At 41.9% G+C, this 18716-nt stretch overlaps 1 protein-coding gene across 1 annotated transcript in view; it reads left to right on the top strand.

Moving 5' to 3' along the window:
* LOC138261239 (CMRF35-like molecule 5) overlaps window positions 1-18309 on the top strand; it is a 132356-nt gene extending 114047 nt beyond the window's left edge. The window contains exon 6 of the mRNA XM_069210044.1: window positions 12031-18309. Coding sequence (XP_069066145.1) covers window positions 12031-12171 — 141 coding nt within the window. The 3' untranslated portion in view covers window positions 12172-18309. The remainder of the gene's footprint in view (window positions 1-12030) is intronic.
* The last annotated feature ends 407 nt before the right edge of the window (window positions 18310-18716 follow it).

Here is an 18716-nt window from a genome sequence, read left to right as displayed (position 1 = left end):
ATTGAACCCACAGTCTGTCTTTTTTAACATGTCATGTATTAAACCTTTCACTACTTACATTGGTTTACAACTATCTAGCCTAAAATGTTTGTATTGGGATTTGGGAACTTATGTTTGTTTGTATGTGATGTATTCCTATTCTTCCTACATCATTCCTCCCTCTAGTTGATTATTCAACTACTTTTCCTACCTTCCCATCTACTAATGAAACTAGGGGAATCATCACATACCTACTACTTGGTCCCTCCCAATTTAGCTGTCATCCTTTTGCAACATGCTATTATTACCTGAAAAATAAGACACATCAAAAGCAACAACACAATCAAAGGCAACAAGGCCTTGAACAACCCCGACATCCAGGACGGCACCCATTCGATCCAGCCCTCGAACCCCTCATCAGGGGCACCCCCCTCATCGATCATTTTCTTTTGTAGATCATGCAATGTCTGAATAGCCTGAGTTAATGTCCCATTGTCCACATCATTGGCTGGCACATAAAGTTCCAATCTTCTTACACACCCCTCCTTCCATGGCCATCATTAAATCAAATACATATCTGTGTTGCATTAACATCAGCCTAAGGGCTCAAAGTTCTTCCTTGATAGCATTGAACCCATCTTCAATTGCATTTATGGTCTTCATCAATTCAAAGTGCGTGATCTGCAGCCAGCGTGCAGTTGCCTTCACCTGAATGAATGGTAGGATGCTACCAAAAAATATTTGGGCATCATTAAATAGTCTATGTTCCTGTGGAACGTCTTTCCACACTTCAGTACCAAGAAACTCAGCAGCTCGTTTTGTCCGATAATGGTGAAGCAAGGTTGTTGGATGGCTCATGGGATGGTCATGTAACTGAGAGATGTCCACACCTGGTATCACCAGGGAGGGGATGTGCAAAGTCACTAGGGAACAGAGGCCATTCCAGTTTGGGGGTAGTTGCATGTGGAGCCGGGCCCCACACATCCAGTAGTGATCCATCAGGCTGGAGGTGCCGCCCTGCATATCAGCGTTGTAGGTGGTGATGTTGCAGTTGAGGTTACTCCCCACCTTCACTGTCCCTTTCCCTCTGAAACAAAGAGAAAAGTGTGTTAATTTCATTGCTATTCTAGGGTGTATGGTTGTCCATGTATATCTCTGTATGTTCGCATCCCATATTTCCTGACATTGGCTTATTATCTCATTAAAGCTTAGTGGACCTTGTGTCTTGGTACCATTTGTCATGGGCAAATACTGATCCTGTGATACTAAGAACTGGCCTGCCTGCGCAATCAGGAAGCAGGGGTTTAGCTAAATAGTTACTACATTCAGATAATGGGTAAGACCTTCCAAAAATACCTTGACGTAATACCCATTTTTCCCAATCTGGGTGAAACATTGTTTGCCCTGCTTCCTTCATTCTTGATATCTCTTCCATTATCTCTTGTTTTTCTGTCAGGACATGTAGGACTTCTGGGGTGGTGTCAAATCTAGTTGTGTTAACTCGTGCAGTAGAAGGACTAACATGAGTTGGCTGTAGCTGTGCTCTCATTCTGCATAAAAATAGGTGCAGGAGACAATGTGTAATGTTTGGGGATACTTCTTTAGGGAGATGCAATTTATCTACTCCAGCAGCATGGGAGATGAGAGAGCATACATAACAACTGGTGTTGGATGTGGATGTGCCTATACTGTACATGTGCTGATACCACACATTGTCAAACAAAGCAATATGTAGAGGGTGATGGTCAGTATCATTATCAACAGTTCTACGCATGCGTGTAATAATTGATATAGGATCAAAAAAATTAAAATATCCAAGGGCTAAAAGCAGCAATATCAGTGCAACGAGGAGGAAAAATAAACATAAAATACATAACTGAAAAGAAGAATTGTCTAAGATTGAGGCTTTAGAGGGAGGCTTTACTCCGGTTGCTTCTCCTGTTCTCCCCCCTCTTTTTCCTGCTCGTTGTCCAAAGGGATGGATGGCACTGGGAAGGGTCCATTAAATTTGCAGTTCTTCCATTGTCTTGCAAAATTGCTAAAGTTCCTAAAGGTAATGGTGTTTGTTGATCCTTTACAGGAGATGCGTTGGCGCGCTTCTTGGCTGCACGTGTAACCTGTTTAGAGAAGAACTTTGCAACTTTGGTTAGCTCAGACATGTATTCATTCATTTCAGTTTGTACAACTTCAGGTGCACTCTCAGTCTCCAACTTATGTCTGGTTGGTGGCACAAATGTGCTCATTGTTCTACCTGTCACTATTTGATGAGGAGTCAGATAGTGCTCTGATCCTGGGGTATTTCTCAAAGCAAAGAGGGTTAACAGACTTGGCATTATGGTGAACACAAGGTCCTGCTTCAATCCACCTTGAGAATGGGCAGACTACAACTATCAGATAGCGATAATGATTGCATCAGACAATAATATCAATGTAGTCAATGTGCAGTTCCTTAAAGGGACCTTGTGGGCGAGGTATTGGGGAAGCTATTACCTTAGAGGTGGGATTTGGTGAATACTGCTGGCACACTGTGCAGGTGTGTGTGTACATTATAATAATCTCATGTAAGTAAGGGACAAACCAATCCTGACGTATTTGGAGGGACATAATGTCTCTAGCAGTATGTGAAGGAAGATGTAGCTGGTTTAGAGCTATCAGTAGCAATGCTTAGGACATGACAGGCTTCCCTGTTGATATTTGTCTGTATATTAAATCTGTTCCTGTCTGTGTGCATACTCTGGCTTCCCACAACTGTTTCTCATGCTCTGGTGCATTTTCTTGTATCTCTCTTATATGCAGACAAGCTGTCTCTGTGTAATGTCTGGATGCATTCAAAGGGTCTGAAGGTGTCAATGTTTCACTAGCTAACAAAACTGTGGTATGTGTATCACTAAGAGGGTGTGTTGCTGCATCTTTGGCTGCCCAATCAGCCAGGACATTTCCACGGGACACAAAATCTGAGCATTAGTGTGGACTGCGCATTTCACTACTGCAACTGCATGTGGCAGTGTTAAAACTTGTATCAAGTTCTCTAAAAGGGGGCGGTGCATGACAGGGCTTCCATCAGACTTGAGAAATCTCCATCTATTCCACCGCATAATGCTGGAATGCACTGTTGTAGTGACATAGGCTGAACCAGAGTATACTGTTATTGTTTCTCCTTCCCCTTGTTTGAGAGCTGCCCCTAAAGCTACTAATTCAGCAGCCTGGGCGGAATATTGAGATGGCAAAGTTATCTGTTCAGTTATCTGCAGTGTGTCTAAAGAGTTGTGCTACATCGCTCTGACCACTGCAGCACCTGTATGTCTTACTCCTGTGTCCTGATCTATTGTGGAAGTTTCATCCACAACATATACAACATTACCTGGAATGGGGTCTTCTGTTGCTTGGCTACACTCATCTGGAGAATATGTGGCACAATCATGGGCATCATCATCAGTGTCTGAAATGGGGTGTGCAAAGAAGGTAGCAGGATTGATTTGTGTGGCATTTAACCACCTTCAAGGATGTTAGTGATAATATTATCTCATAGCCTGATACTCTCCTTGTTGTTAATGTTGTTTTAGCTTTCTGAATTATTGCAAATACAGCAGGTTCAGCATACAGGGTCAAGGGTGCACCCATGACAATGGGAGCACTTTTCTCTACTACAAAGGCTGCTGTGGCTAGTGCTTGTTCACAAGGGTAATTACTTTTCATGACAGAATCAAGTAGGCCACTAAAATATGCAACTGGTTTGTGGCCTAAAGGATACTTTTGGGTGAGGACAGCCGTCATCACCTGGCCATTACGGTGGCAATTCCTTCCTCTGTTTTCTTGGCTAGTTTCTGCTGGACCAATTTAGCTGCTGCTTTCTCTATTTTATCTTTCTCTCTCTTTTCCTTTTCTTGTCTCTTCTTACAAAAATGTATTATGTGTGCTTGTATCTCTGTCCATGGTTTGGCCTCCAAGGCAGCTATATTATCTAATTTATCCTGTACTTCAACTGGCAGACACTTTTTCACTATATTGAAAAATAGTATTGCATTCTGTCCAGTGACATCCCAACTCTCCCCCACTTCCTGTGTCCATTTTTCCTTCATTCTGCTAAGGAATTGGGCTGGGTCCTCATTTGGCTGCATTGCTTGTGCCATAAGGGACCCAATGTCTGGCCTGTCTGGATACATTTTCCTCAGTTGTTTCCAAACAATTCCCCTTACTCTATTAAAGGGTGCCCCATCACATTTTGGGTTAGTCAATGTCACATCCTTTACTCCTGCCTTTGTGAACAGTGTGTCTGTGTCATCTCCTATAAGGGAACTTAGTAAACTCTTAATGTCCCCTATTGCAAGAGTAATCCCTGCAGTATGTTTCTCCAGAGCTGCTATCCATTTTCAAGCACCCTCAAAATGTTGTGGCAATTGTTTTAAAGATTTTCTTTGTCCATCTGGGGCCATGGTATATATTGAGGCACCCCTGGGCTCTTGAATATCAAGGGCAGTTGTGACAGGACTGTATTCCTATTGCCAGTAGGGTGACGAGAGTCATATTTACAAGCATATCTCTGCCACACTCTTAAACATTTCTGCATATAGGGATAATCCCAGTAAGGATCCCCTGCACCCTGAAAAATGCACCTTTCTGCATTAGCCATGTCTCGGGGTTCAAAGGAACCCTCTTGCGGCCATGGTGTCATCTGTGATGCCAATCCTTCTGTCCAACCTGCTAGGTTGTCAGTAAAAGGGACAACATTATACCAACTATTTTCATACTCAGCTACTATTTAATTGGGCGACAAATTATTGACAGGGCATACAGGGAATGCATGTGCCATGTCTTTCCTCAGTGTCATTTTTCCTGCCTTATCAAATGTTCCCTTTCTCTCATATGGGCGTGCATTCACCCCATCAAATACTAATCTCTGTAATTCTCTTGGCTTCTTTTGTAAAGTCTGTCCTGTCTTATTGTTTTCTTCTCCCTCACAGGCATATTGTGACTATTCCTTGTTATGGTCCTCAAGAAGGGACATTCTTTTAACATGTTCAGTGATGTCATCTAATGCCCCCTCTGATCCTTTGTAAGATTTTTCTAAATCCAGATCTTTTTCACCTAAGCTGCTGTGTGTGGAGACTGTGTCATCTAGTCCTTCTTGTTCAATCATTTGTGGCCTAGTGAGGGCCCTTGACTGCCTCAGGGGCCCTTCCTCCTTTTCCCAAGTCGCTCTTTTGTCTACCCGTCCATCTTCCTGCTCTGTGATCCACTTGCCTACACTATTCTCTTCTGCTCCTGGGTGCATGAACCTCCAGTACTCTGTGGGAGACCTTTCTGGTGTGAAAGCTAACCTTCTTGCCTTATTTTTAATATTGGTACTCGTTTTTTTTTTTTCAAAACACCTTCCTTTTTTCTAGCCCCATCCATTCTCTGTGCCTCTCTTGATCCCTCATTAGGTATACCTTTATTTTTTCTAGTGGGGGACATCTCGTCCTCCAAATGAAGTGTAAATGTGGCATCTACTGTCCCTATGTATTTAGTACTGTCCCCACCTGACATTTCCCGTGGTGTACTGGCCATTTGAGGACATGGAGATGGGTGAACATATTCTCTATGTTTAGAAAAAGATTCTAATGGTGGGCTATACTCTGGGTCTGTATATCCCACAGCAGGGGGATGTGAAGAGGTGGGTAAAGAGTGTAGGGCACCAGGTTGCAACGTATACATGCCCTGTACTTTTGCACTGCCTAACCTTAATTGCACATCCTGATAGGGGGATGGAGGAGCCGAAGGGAGGGTCTGAGGCTTTGTATTTGACTCATTCATATTTGTTTCACAAAAGACCCTCCATATGTCTACTGTGATCTTCCTTTTCTCTAGTTTATTTCCCTTGTATTTACTCTGTAGGAAGGTGGCCTTGTGTTCTATTGTTGTATTATCAAATGTTCCCTCTGTGAGGCCACGCATGTGCAAGTTTTAATGCTGCTTTGTGCCATTCCTTACAGTATTTTCCTATCCTTTCCCTGTCTCCTGAGAACACTTTAACCATGTGTTCTAAAGGAGACCCCATGTCTCTTTAGTGAACTTAATATTTTGTACTCTATGTTTTACACTCTAAATGGGCTTCTATTTACTTCCTATGGTATTTCCAGACTTCACATAAACTATTATTAGGCTGTGAAGGTGAACATCAGATATATGTATATATATCCCTAATCTCTTTAACAACTTTGTTCATTTACATATATATTGGGTAGGTGCTTTAATGTGCGGCCTAAGTGGTTTGTTTGCCTGACACAACAAACAATAATGTTATTGTGATCTATATACATGTTTATTAATTACTCATATCCTAAATTCCACCCTGGGAGGTCCCTAATAAATGCATACAGTAGGAGGTCTAATACTAAATCTGAGTCTGTTTATTATTGCAGGGAATTCATGTGACTGTTGCCCATGGTTCCACAGAAAAATTGCAGTAACTTCAATATATTCACTTTCTGGCCACAATGTGGCTCCAGTGTCACACATGAAAAGATTCAAACAAAATGTATTTATTTTTAGAGGCCTTCAAATGAGTGCCTTTCTCTTGGAAAGACAACTGCAACAGGTTTTGTACATTTCAAAATAAACTCTTTTATTCTAATTATGTGAAGATCCTGTTCACATTTATCTGAAAGGTAGTTAAATATATTTGTATGTATAGTAGCTGATTATTCTCCTTCTATTTGTATATCTTCAATATATGTGTGTATGTCCCAGTCTATACTATTTGATAATTCATCTAGCCTCCAATCTTAAGGCTCTATAGTTTCATAATGGGGACAATAGTAGTGTCAATATTTGTTATGGGGTTTATGAGGCTAGTACACTACTTTTAACTTGGAGGATAATGTCCTTGTATTAGTTCTTTTAATAATTATTTATAATTGTCTAACAGGCATTTCTCTTATGTCAATACAGGTTGTTTTAAGGCCTAGAGGTGATATGCTATAAATACCTAGGCATTCATAAACTTCTGACTTAAAAAATGATTCTATGGTATTGATATTGCTAATCTACTAAGGTCAGTTCTGTTGCAGAGGGCGACAGCCTGACTGTTATAAAAATGAATAATTAATTCAGGGATGTGGAATTAATTAGTTGACTTTTTGGGACCTGCCCAATCCAGTCAATTACTTTACTTTTGAGTATACTATTATAACTTAACCTTCATAAAAATAGGAGGTCTGATACTTATTCCTAAATTATACACTAAATAACAAACTTATATATTGACATTATTATGTGGCCACATTTCTGTCTATACATGCATATACATACACAGTAAATTTTAATATACATACACAGTAATTCTTAATTTCATACTAGGGCAAACAAAATACTACTGGTCACTTCCCTCTGGATTCATAGAGGGGACAACTTTTCACTATTTTTAACAAAAAAAGTGACTTCCAGATTTAATATCTGGGTTAGGTTGACATGAGTGTTCTTTAAAACATACACTGATTGCTCAGCCCCCAAGCCCAACACTACTCCTGACCACTTTTGACTTACTTAGTCAAGCTCCCTGTATCTTCCGGATTTACCACCGGGATCCCTTAATATTATCTCAATTCATACACAATCTTGCATGCAAACACAAAAATTACATATATTACAGTGTCAAAATTGTAAATGTCTTTATAAAATAAAAGGAACAGACCTCGTACTTTGTCCACCTCACTACCTTCCACTGAGACCCATCTGTCCCCACGAAATCAGAGATTTTTACATAAATGTTGGCATCTCCCTTACCTCTTAAAAATGTGCACAAATCACCTTGTGGAGACAGGCAGGGACCCCAGTTCAGCAGTTGGTGAGATCAAAGTAGAGCTCCTGGCTGGCTCGCCAATACCTTCGCCGGGAAGGGGAGGAGGGAGATGGGTCGGTAATTCTTGAGTTCTTCGGGGTCCACTTTGAGTTTCTTTAGCAGGGCGTTGACTTCAGCGTGCTTCCAGCTCTCTGGGAAGGAGCTTTTGATGATCATACAGAGTTGGGAGGCGATGATGGGGTTTGCTTTGTTGAAGACGTGGTGGGGGCGGGGGTTGGAGGGAGATCCGGAGTGGATGGTGCTCATGGTTTTGATGGTGTCCTTGTCGTTGATGTGGCTCCAGGAGAGGAGGAGGTTGGTGTGGCTGGGTGCGTCGGGGTTGGTGGTGGCTGTGGTGGTGAGGGGGCGAGGAGTTAAAGCTGTTAAAGAAGGTATGTCACCATGGGAGGCAATCTCCTCCCTGTATGCTCCAGGGTGGCCTCCTGCGGTGCCCCACCTACCTGTACCATGGTCTTCCCTCTCCTTGCAATTGTCTTGGTCATTTTCAAGGCTCCAGACCTCCTTTACTCTCCTTCTGGGCAGCCATGAACTTGGTGGTCACCCCAGCCCACTGAGATAACTTCACCATTTACAGGTGTGACCAGAGTTCCACTTCCTTCCATGCAGTGTGCTCCAGGTTATTCCCTAACAGACAGTCCACAGGTGTGGAAGGTCTCAACTGAGCCCCCCCCATTCAAAGGGATTCAGAAACGCTAAGTAGTGGCTCTCTTAGTTGTCTGGTCCTATAACCTGGTGAAATGTATTGGACATTACCAGCTCTGAGGACACCAGATGACACCCGACAGTCGTCATACTAGCCCCTGTGTCGCTCCGAACCACCCTACTCTGCCTATTGATGGTGACCCACTGCTGTCACTTGGTTGCTGACCCAGAGGTTGGTTTCCTCAACAAGCTTCCTAGGGTCAGTCAGCTTGCTCTCCACCAGGTGTTAGTGCAGCTCTGTAAAACAGATATTGAGCATGTACTCCCTCAGAATCAAGTTATACAGCCCCACAAAATTGTCCACTTTGCTGTCCCTCACCTAGCTCTTAAGTGCCTTGCTAGAATAACCTATAAAGTCCACTCAGGACTGACTTGGGAGTAAGTGGCAGTCCCTGAAACTCTGATGGTATTTCTCTGCTCAAATTTAAAAGATAAGGGTGTTTTTTTATGGTGGCATAATTAGTCTGGTCCTCACGTTTGCCTCACCACTGTAGGCATGTACCTCCTCAAGATACCCCCTAGCACTCCTCTGGGGCCTTGTGTTCCCTTGGAGGTACGACATAAGCTGGGAACCATTTATCAGTACCATCGCTCACCACATAATTGGGCACTAGATGCTGTGGGATGCAGACCATCACCTCTACAGTGGACACTGCAGGTAAGCTGTCACCATGGTTTGTCACCATGGTTGATGGGCTCTAGGAACTGCCTGGCTTTCAGTTCCAACTCTTTAAGTCCCCTTTAATATGCCAGCAAAAGTTTCTTCTCAGCTAAGTCCCTTTTGCCTCAGCTCTCCTTTCATATGCTTCCAGTTACATCTAGGACAGCTTTGCGCTTCCTCTCCGCCTCCCTGTACTCCAGTTCCTCTGGGGTCAGGCCTTCTGGGTGCTGCCAGCGTAGAGGGGGTTGCCATAGTCGAGTCTGCTGGTGACCAGGGGGTGGGTTACAGTTTTGTGGCAGTCAGTTGAGATCCATTTAAAGATCTTCCAGAGAAGTCAGAGTGTGTGAAAACAGGAGGATGTGACAGAGTTGACTTGGCGGGTCATGGTGAGCGATGAATCCAGGATGAAGCTGAGGGCTGCTGGTTGGCCATGGTCAAGGAGTGAGCGGATTTCATATGTGGCGGCGAGGAGGGTGGTCTCCATGCTGTGGGTGCTCCTGATTGCCAGATGTTCAGGATGTTGTTGTCCTCAATGTGTTTGCGGAGCTGAGGGCCTTTTCGATGACCTTGGCTTAGAAAGGCAGCAGAGAGATGGGGAGGTAGTTCTTGAGGTCCAGGGGGTTGGCCGTGGGTTTCTTCAGGATCAGGCAGATCTCTGCATGCTTCCAGTACTCGGGCAAGATAGCCATCTCTATTGAACAGTTGAGAGTGTAGCAGAGCTCAAGTGCAATGGAGGTGTTGGCTTTGTTGCAAATGTGGTTAGGACAGGGGTCAGTAGGGGCTCCAGAGTTGATGCTGCTCATGATGTAGCAGGTCTCGTCCGTGGTGAATGTGGTCTAGCAGTGCAGGATATGTGAAGGTTTAGAGGGTCTGAGCTTGAGTGTTGTTGGTGGGCTCTGAGGCACTTGGGGTCTGAATTTTTTGTAGATGTATTTGATGTTTTGGTGGAAGACAGTGGCTAGTCTGTCACAGAGGTCCTGAGGTGGAGGAATGTTTGACACTTCAGATTGTGGTTTGGCACCCTCCTTGACCACTGCAAAGAGCTCTTCGGTGCTGATACGGTCCTGCAGGGCGGCTTTCCTGGTGGATCTGATGAGGTGGTGGGGGATTTGTTGGCGGGAATAAAGGTCGCAAGGTCTTCCGGGGACTTGCCGTTTCTCTATCTTTTTTCTAGCTATCTGCAGATGTGCCTGGAGCAATGGTATTTCCCAAGCAAATTAACAAACACCACAAGATATGTGTCTGTCTTTGGTCCAGAACCAGTGATAATGCAAGCTGAGTAGAGCAACACAAGCAAATCAACAAACAGCCCAGTTTATGGGTGAGTTTAGTTCACCTAGAAGCAATGCATGGTGCAAATCAAGGGAAGCAACAGTCACTTCATTATATAGGTCCATGAAGATTCACTCAGAAGTGGAAGTGGCAAAACCCAAAGTTGTCAACAGCCACCACAGAATATAGGTCAATTATCTCCACCCAGTAGTGGTGGTGGAGAAACCTAAGGAAATCAAGAGACATAATAGTAATAGGGTCTTCGGCATGCACCTAGGTGTGATGCTTGAACCTAAGGGAGGCAATGTCACAACCTTATAGAGTCTATGCATCTACTCAGAATTATGGTGCAACCCAAAGAAATCCTCAAACACCACCGTACAGGGCCTATATGGCCCTCCCAGATGTAGTGTTTGTGCAGCAGACAGAATTGGTTGCTACCAGTAAACCAAAGTGAGAAGGCATCAATGAATCCTTGGTAAAGAATATAGTTAGAATTTAATATATGAGAAGGAGTGGTAGAGGTTTAAAGGAAAGCATACGAGCAGGATAAATCAGAGTAGGGCTTTTGTACCTAATAGCCTATCTAACAATAATAGGGCCAAACACAGTCACTTGGGACAAGAGGCTATGCAGGTGAGGACATAATAGTCAAAGGCTGGGCCATGCGGTATAGTAAACAGATGGCAATAGTACAAATTACAAGTGAGACAGCTGGCAGTACTGATTAAGAGTGAAGGTTCTATTATTTCACTTAAGTACCAATCTTGAGCATGCTTTCCCCAACCTCCTTCTAATTTTGCTATCAAATGGGAATCTGTAATTTCTTCAGACATGACAGTATGTCTACCAAGGTGTAGTCTACAAGGAGCGTACAGGTACAATCTGTTATCAACAATAGTATAAGTGAGCTACACTCCTTCATCAGAGGCTTGTGGATGTAGGTGAGGGCAGCTCATCAAACCTTCCCATGTCAGAATTGGGCTTGTAGTAGCCACCCATTACTATTCACGTCCTTGCAGACTGTCCAATAAATGGACATAATTACAGTAGATATTAGATGGAAAGGACAAAACGGTGGAATACAGATTAGGTTTTTGAGTTATTAAAGAGAGCTTAAGTTAGTTGTCTGTGACTGTGGTGTGACTGTTTTTAAGCTTAAAGCTATTTGAACCTTTTAAAGTCTGTGCCTCACTCATGATTAAATATTTGTAAGAAATCCTTCAAAAGATCATTCATTAGGAGAGGTTCCAGATCCATGTTATCTAAACTTCTCCTATGTTATCATCTTAGGCGTCCTGCAATATCTCTGGCCTCAACAAGTAAACGTTTGTAACAAAGATTACACCATCCACAAACATTATCTCTGCGTTCAACAAGTGAACATTTTCAACAAAGACTACACCACCCTGACATCTGCATATAACCAATGCAAGTTCACCATAAATTCTAGTTATGACTCCTGCACTGTCCCTCTACCCTGTCTTGAATTTCACAAGCTGATATGCACACTGCCTACAAGCTCCTGCTGTTCACCCCCATTTTTCTGTCCTAACCAGTTATGTTTCAATTTCAGGTGACTGCAGAGAGCCAGGGAGTCAACTATTCACATATTCAATTTGGGGACGCCAAGCAGCAGGAAGATATCTACATCAACATGCAGGTCGTGCACAAAGATCCTTCTGTAGAAAGTGAGTACTACAACATCAGAGTATAGAGCAATCGGTCATGAGCTTCCTTTTGCATATGAAGAATCAATTCAGATATGAAGCACTTTATCGTCAGATACCAAACAGCTCTTCAGATGTACCAAACAGACTTGTGTGACTGCTGGGTTATCTCCATCTTTAATAACACAATGCTTCTGGCTCAAGGAGAACCTGGCTTGGCCGTTCGGACTGGACTGTTTCCACTGAAGCAGGGTCAAGACTGATTTACATTAAGCACAATGCTGCCATAAATGAATGAGACTTCCTTGTTACAAGAATGACAGGTCCAAGGAACAACAATCAGTTACACATTCCCAAGATCAAGACATCTGGATACTGAAGAAGTCCAACATGGATGGTAACAGTTCTCCAAAACCAATCTTGTTCTGTGTGTAGAGAAGTCAACATCAAGTACAGAACTTGAATTTTGAATTACATTTCTTTTTCAATTGTTTCATAAGTTTAAGTCATTGTCTTTTAGGCATGTTTTAAGAGGCAAAAAAGACCCTTCTGACTTCTGGAGCAAGTGATAAGTCTTCTGAAGGAGCATAATCCTCCTTTGGATAATCTGCTTGTAGAACTACCTCCTTCTCCACAATTTCATCAGTGAATTTGAAGCTACAGGAAAATCCTCCGGCAAAGGTCTTCCAAAAAGAAAAGGACTTTTCATTGCCATTAGGGCTTATACGGTGGTATCTTTGCTTGCTATTGTAGGAAATCATCCTCCTCCATCAAGGTAGCAGGGGAAAATTTGCAAAGTTTATTGGCTCTGTCAAGGCAGTTAGGGTTTCTCAATACAAGTAGATATGTTTGATTTGATGAGAGCCGGTTTATGGTGGAATCATCTGGAAGTACATCTGCAAATGCTTTTGTCGAATGGTGGAATTTCTACCACCAAATGTGTGATTTGGAAATGTACTTACAACAAAAAGATACATTTTCAGAGGTCACATATCTAGTATCACTAACATACTGTACTGGCACTGGTCCGACCACCAGGGCGGCCTGGCAGTCTTTAGACTGCCAGGGTTGTAATGAGTCTCTTTGTGTACTTTTGTGTGAAATGATGCCACACTTTCCATGATGGCCTGCACAAACACATCCTCTGCAACATAGTAGAGTATCACTGGATCTTGGTTGGGCAATTCGTATACAATTTCTGCAAGGACAAAAGTTCCCGACAAGTTGGGAGGAGTCCCAAAATAATTTATTGTGTCTCCAAATTAAGATATTCATATTAGCATTAGGTGGTTTTCTAAAGGATAAGAAAGGTAGAACTAGATAGGTTAAAATGCCCCATAGCGATAGCAAGTTTTGTCTGTGTTCCTTTTTGGTAGAGTGTATGTTTTTAAGAATAGCATAATGGTTTAGGGTGCATTATTTTCTGTGTTAAGTTGCACGGAGTATAAATTTACATTCAGGAGATGCAGAAGAATTTGGCATTGCACAGGTTGCAAAGCTGTTGTGATGCCCTCCTGCATGAGGAGATTGCACAGCAAGGCAGCTGTGTGTGGATGTGGCTGGCATGAGGATACATTTCTCTTAGGAGAGAAGCCCATACCAGAAAGCAATGTTGTCCTTCGTAGACCGCCTTACACAGAAATATTATTGTGCATTCAATGACTCTCTTGGGTGAGACAACTGAGGCCATTTGAATGCACTGAAGGCTTTGGGGGCCATATTTTGAGTCATTAGACTTATGAATCCAACAGGATTTTGTGAGATGACCCAGGCAGTCAAAGGAAGGTGAAGAAAAGAGTGCCTGACAAGATTGGTACAGAATAGATATGTTTGCAGTAGTCGGCTAGCGACTGGAGATTTCTAGTTAGTAGAACAAAGTTTTGAATAATAGAAGAAAATTCTAGAAGGTGTTGACAGGGTTGTTGCATGCATACCAACATTTTAGAACAGGTAAGTGAGAGATTTTGAGAAATAAATCGGGGTAATGGATTTTCCCCATTGATTAGTATTGAAGCCCAGGTGATTTCAGGCAGGAGAGAGATCAAAATTACTCCATTTTGGGTTTCACAAATCGGGAGTCTAGCGCATGAATCGAGTCTACTGCCATGTATACATTTGTAGCACAAACTGAACATATAGGTGAACGCATAGATAACGAGGAAAGAACAAGAATGAGATGAGGTGATGAGAGTGCCTGTAACACTTGAATTAGATTGGGTTTTTTTAATAAGTCAGGTTTTGATCTGAGAAAAAGCCTAGGTAAAGGGATTAAACGTTACCAAAACAGGCCTCTTGATGTTTTAGGCCCAATGACCAGAATTAGTTCTGTGTCAGAAGATGCTCAACACATTCATAGATGTGGTGGAGTTACATTAGGGGGCACAACAACTCTTTGACCCAGATTTAAAATGACGCGCCACTTTTCTAGCGGCCCATTGCGCCCCCCTAATGCCACCATGGGTGCACCGTATTTAACATACAGGGTACCATGGCGTAGGTTAGGGACAATAGTGTCATCATTTGTGATGCGATTATTGCACTTTGCAGGATTGGCACCAAATATCTTGGTGCTAATCCTGCAAAGTACAAAGAGGCCCATTAACAATAATGGTGTGCCTCCTTTTAACAGCTGCTCTGTGCAGGCTTTAAAAATGCCACTAAAAATGATGCAGTGGAATCTCATAGATTCCACTGCGCCATTTTAACGGGCCCCTACCGGGAGAACGCTCCCTGCATACATTATGCCTGGCTCGGGCATAAGGCTGTGCAAAGGTTTACGAAGTGGTGCAGTGGGTGAATTGCGCACCCTGTAGATATGACGCAATGTTTTTGATACCCTATTGCCACATTACCGTAAAAAATAATGGCGCTAATGTGGGGATCTTTGGCCCTAAGCCCTCTTAAATTTGGGCGTGTGTTTTTTGGGAAATGCTAATGCAGCTAACTACATAGAAAAAAGAAAGAGCATCCTTATGAAGACAGACAAAAAGTGAATGGAGCTGGCTAGCAAGAAGGGTGGAGCATCTTGTGAATGGATCTCATCTGGTAACGATTTTGTAAAAGATATGTCCAGATATGTGGGCACTTTAAATTACACCCTAAAGGTGTAGAAGGACATAAAGAAGGTTTTTGGAGAGGATAGGAGAATGCAGGAGCAATACTCTAGCTGAGGTTACAGCACTACTCACACATCCTTTGTAAGAAGATGTAAAACCTTTCAACAATCTGGTTTAATTCCCTAGACACGAAGCGTCATATGGGACAGAAACCTCACAGAAGCAACAGGTAGGCTTAATCAGAGGCCTTATTTCTCCTCCTGTGAGGATGGGTGGCCTACTTTCCCAGTTAGTAGAGAGATGGAGAGAATTAACACATGTTCTTTGGGTTCTGCAAATGGTACACGTTTATCCAATAGAGTTCCAAAACTAGTGCATTGGATAACTACTTATTTTGGCATCAACACCACTGTCTTTTTTCCTAGTGCTATGTTTTTATTTGATATATGGTCTATCTGACTATCACAGAAAGTGTTGTGCGATTAGCTGAAAACCAGTGCAAAATGTTCAAAAACACAAGACTCACTTAACTCTTGGATCAAAGCATCTGTAGAAAAGACCATTGAAAGAGGTAAAACTGCAGTGTCGCGGATAGGACCTCTCCTTTCATTACATGTCTGTGGTCCCAAAGGGAAAAACTGGCAGAAGATCCTGTTCTTTCAAATGTCACAATCATCTGTCATGATGCTTCATCAACACCATGAAGTAATGACGTCACTACGTCAAGTGTGATATTCCAAACAGAACAGCTATGTTATTGAAAACATGCACTGAATGCTCTAGGTGTTTGTCATTTACTTAATGTACTTATTTGTTCTGAAACATTCCATGCCTTCCATATGAACACATTAATATTGTTACTATAGTTATACACATGCCTAGTTCAAGCCTGAAGGTTCTCAGAGGCTCTTGCTGCTGGTGGCTCTTTAGGCATGTGTTGCTTTCAGACAAGGATGGCTGCCAACGTATTGCCCTCACACGCTGTATTGCGATGCTGCAATAAATGTGGGAATACACCACTGCTTAAATTGAGCCAGTGGTTGCTGGTTGGGGCACCAGCACTTATTTTTGGGGTATGGCACTTATGTTTCTGCATCAAGCATTTACTGCAAGCAAAAAACACAAATGGGAAAGTCAAAGGAAGAGAAAAATGGAAAAGCGTCACAAAGGAAGAAAGAAGGAAGCTGCAAGATTGAGCCGAAGGGCAGGGAGTGTCTGTAAATGGATTAAAGAGGCCCAAGATGGCTTCAATATTACGCTGCCTCAGTATTCTGTGTTCGCATATTTTAATGCAGCAGCCGCATGTTTCGGCACGGTTTTATGCACAAATTAAGCACTGGTAGGCACAGCACCTTGTGCTAACTGTTTGGAGTGTGCTACGATTGGCACATCCTTGCAGCAGGCATGCAGCACAAGGGTCTTTCCTTGTCATTGTCAAGGTGAAGTTACTTGCCTTACTTTTGGGCTCAATCCTGCTCCACCTGGATTTTTTCTTTAGTTTGCAATAGTTCGTACCTGCATGAAAGACATCTTCATCTTCAGTCTACCCTCGTGGGAACTAGACTGGTCCTAGATGTCCCCAAGTTGAAGGTGTGTACAAGCTCTTCACTTTCTGGTGCTCAAGTGCTCTTGTCTGCAGTCTGCTTGGGATCCACACAACACACACACAAAAAATGTACTCACTCCATGCAGGCTCAGCACTCAAACATACTTGGTTATAGATTTAACATTTTCGGATCTTAACAGAGCATACATTTCTCACAAAAATCAGAATGAAAATATGATTCTAGGAGTATCTATTGATAGATAGCTTGAGGCGGCTTTACAACATGCAAACATTTACATTGTTCTACCATTTTCATAAGAAATCAGAAGATGTTCTCCTTAATAGTGTTTACAAAATTTATCCTGCATATTCTGTTGTGTTGCTATGATCATAAGGTTATTACTTGGTTCAAGCACAGCCTAAAGCTCTTGATAAATTCCTGTATATGCTTCCAGCCATTAAGTTTGTGCTTCCAAACCATGATAGTATCTGCCTTTGTTGAACCAGTTGTCTACTGGTATCTAACAAGCATATGAATATTATATGCTAAGACGCACACCAATATCACATGGTATGTTACAACACAGTTTTTACAACGTGTTGCACCTCTACAATGCGTTGTTTTACCACATGCTCTTTACCATGCAAAAGAGCTGGCAAATATAAGGTACATACATATCTGTGCGTGTGTGTTTGTTTTCTGATTATTAGAGGTAATCCCTCAACCCTCCTATTCTATTTCTAAACATATACATATGTGTGTTTGTGTGCATGTGTTTGTGTGTGACAAAATGTGAATTGAGGCATAAAATTTTAAACTAACAAAACCAATGAATTTCACCAACTATATGCATCTCAAGTAATTATAACTTGTTCCCTAAAGTAAGTATAAATTGCACCCCATGCACACTTGTGTCATCATGTATGTCATTTTAGATGTTTCATTTATGTTATTATTGGTGTCATATAACATTTCATGAATAATGTAATATGTGAGGAAATCAGCAGTGCATGGTGAAGGTGGAAGTTATAATTACTTTACATGAGGCTTTACAGTTACTTGAGATAAATATAACTGGTTAATTTCAGTGGTTCTTTTAGTTTAAATGGTATGTTTTAACTGAAATCTTCACCTAACTATAGCATCCCTTTAATCTTTGTTTTTTTCAGTAAATTTCTAATGTTTTTTTTTTAATGTAAAGTAGGATATTCTTACATTTATTTACTATAATGTCACTTTAACCTTTGTTTTTCAGTGAATTTCAAAGTTTAACATATAAAAGTGCTGGTATGGTGTGGGCATAGAGCACAGCCTGTGACCTGGTTCTGAAACATTGTCATCTAACAATATAATGGGTGTCGTTTTAAGTAAGGCAGACCTACTGGCTTTGCCAAAGTGTCAAAACACCAAAATATAAAAAGCGATAGGCCCAGTGGCACTATCAAGGGGTCAGCACATCAACAAATATAAAGAAGACATATTGGTTTTGTCAAAAAGTCGCCATCAACTAAATATCTCAACGTATATTTTATAAATTCATACATTGCAATTATTATTAGTGATTGTCATACAATGTTTTCAACAGAGCATTTAGAAAAAACAATTACCATGTCTGAGTCTTTTTCTAATAGTTTTCAGGCTACAAAGTGCAGTCATAGAATAAGTCATAAAGGTCCTGGAACTCCAGCTGAGGAGCAAACAGCTTCATCTCACAGTGCTTTTAAAAAATATGGTAAGATCTCCTGGTGTCTTGGATTCAATGACACAGGACATTGACAGTGTTTTTTTATTATTATTAGGGACTTCTGCCTACCCTTCAGCCATTCCCAACATTAAAAAAAAATGCTTGCTTTTGTCTGACTCTACTACGAACACCACCAAGATCCAAAGGTATAACTAAAAAGGACTCACAAGGCATATGAGGCATTCCTTACTTGGAGCAGTGATTAATAAATGAGTGACTACCGGAGTACATTTATTATTCTTTTC

Source organism: Pleurodeles waltl, chromosome 1_1, assembly GCF_031143425.1.
Source record: "Pleurodeles waltl isolate 20211129_DDA chromosome 1_1, aPleWal1.hap1.20221129, whole genome shotgun sequence".
Lineage (NCBI taxonomy): Eukaryota > Metazoa > Chordata > Amphibia > Caudata > Salamandridae > Pleurodeles > Pleurodeles waltl.
This window is presented reverse-complemented; position numbering and strand designations above follow the sequence as displayed.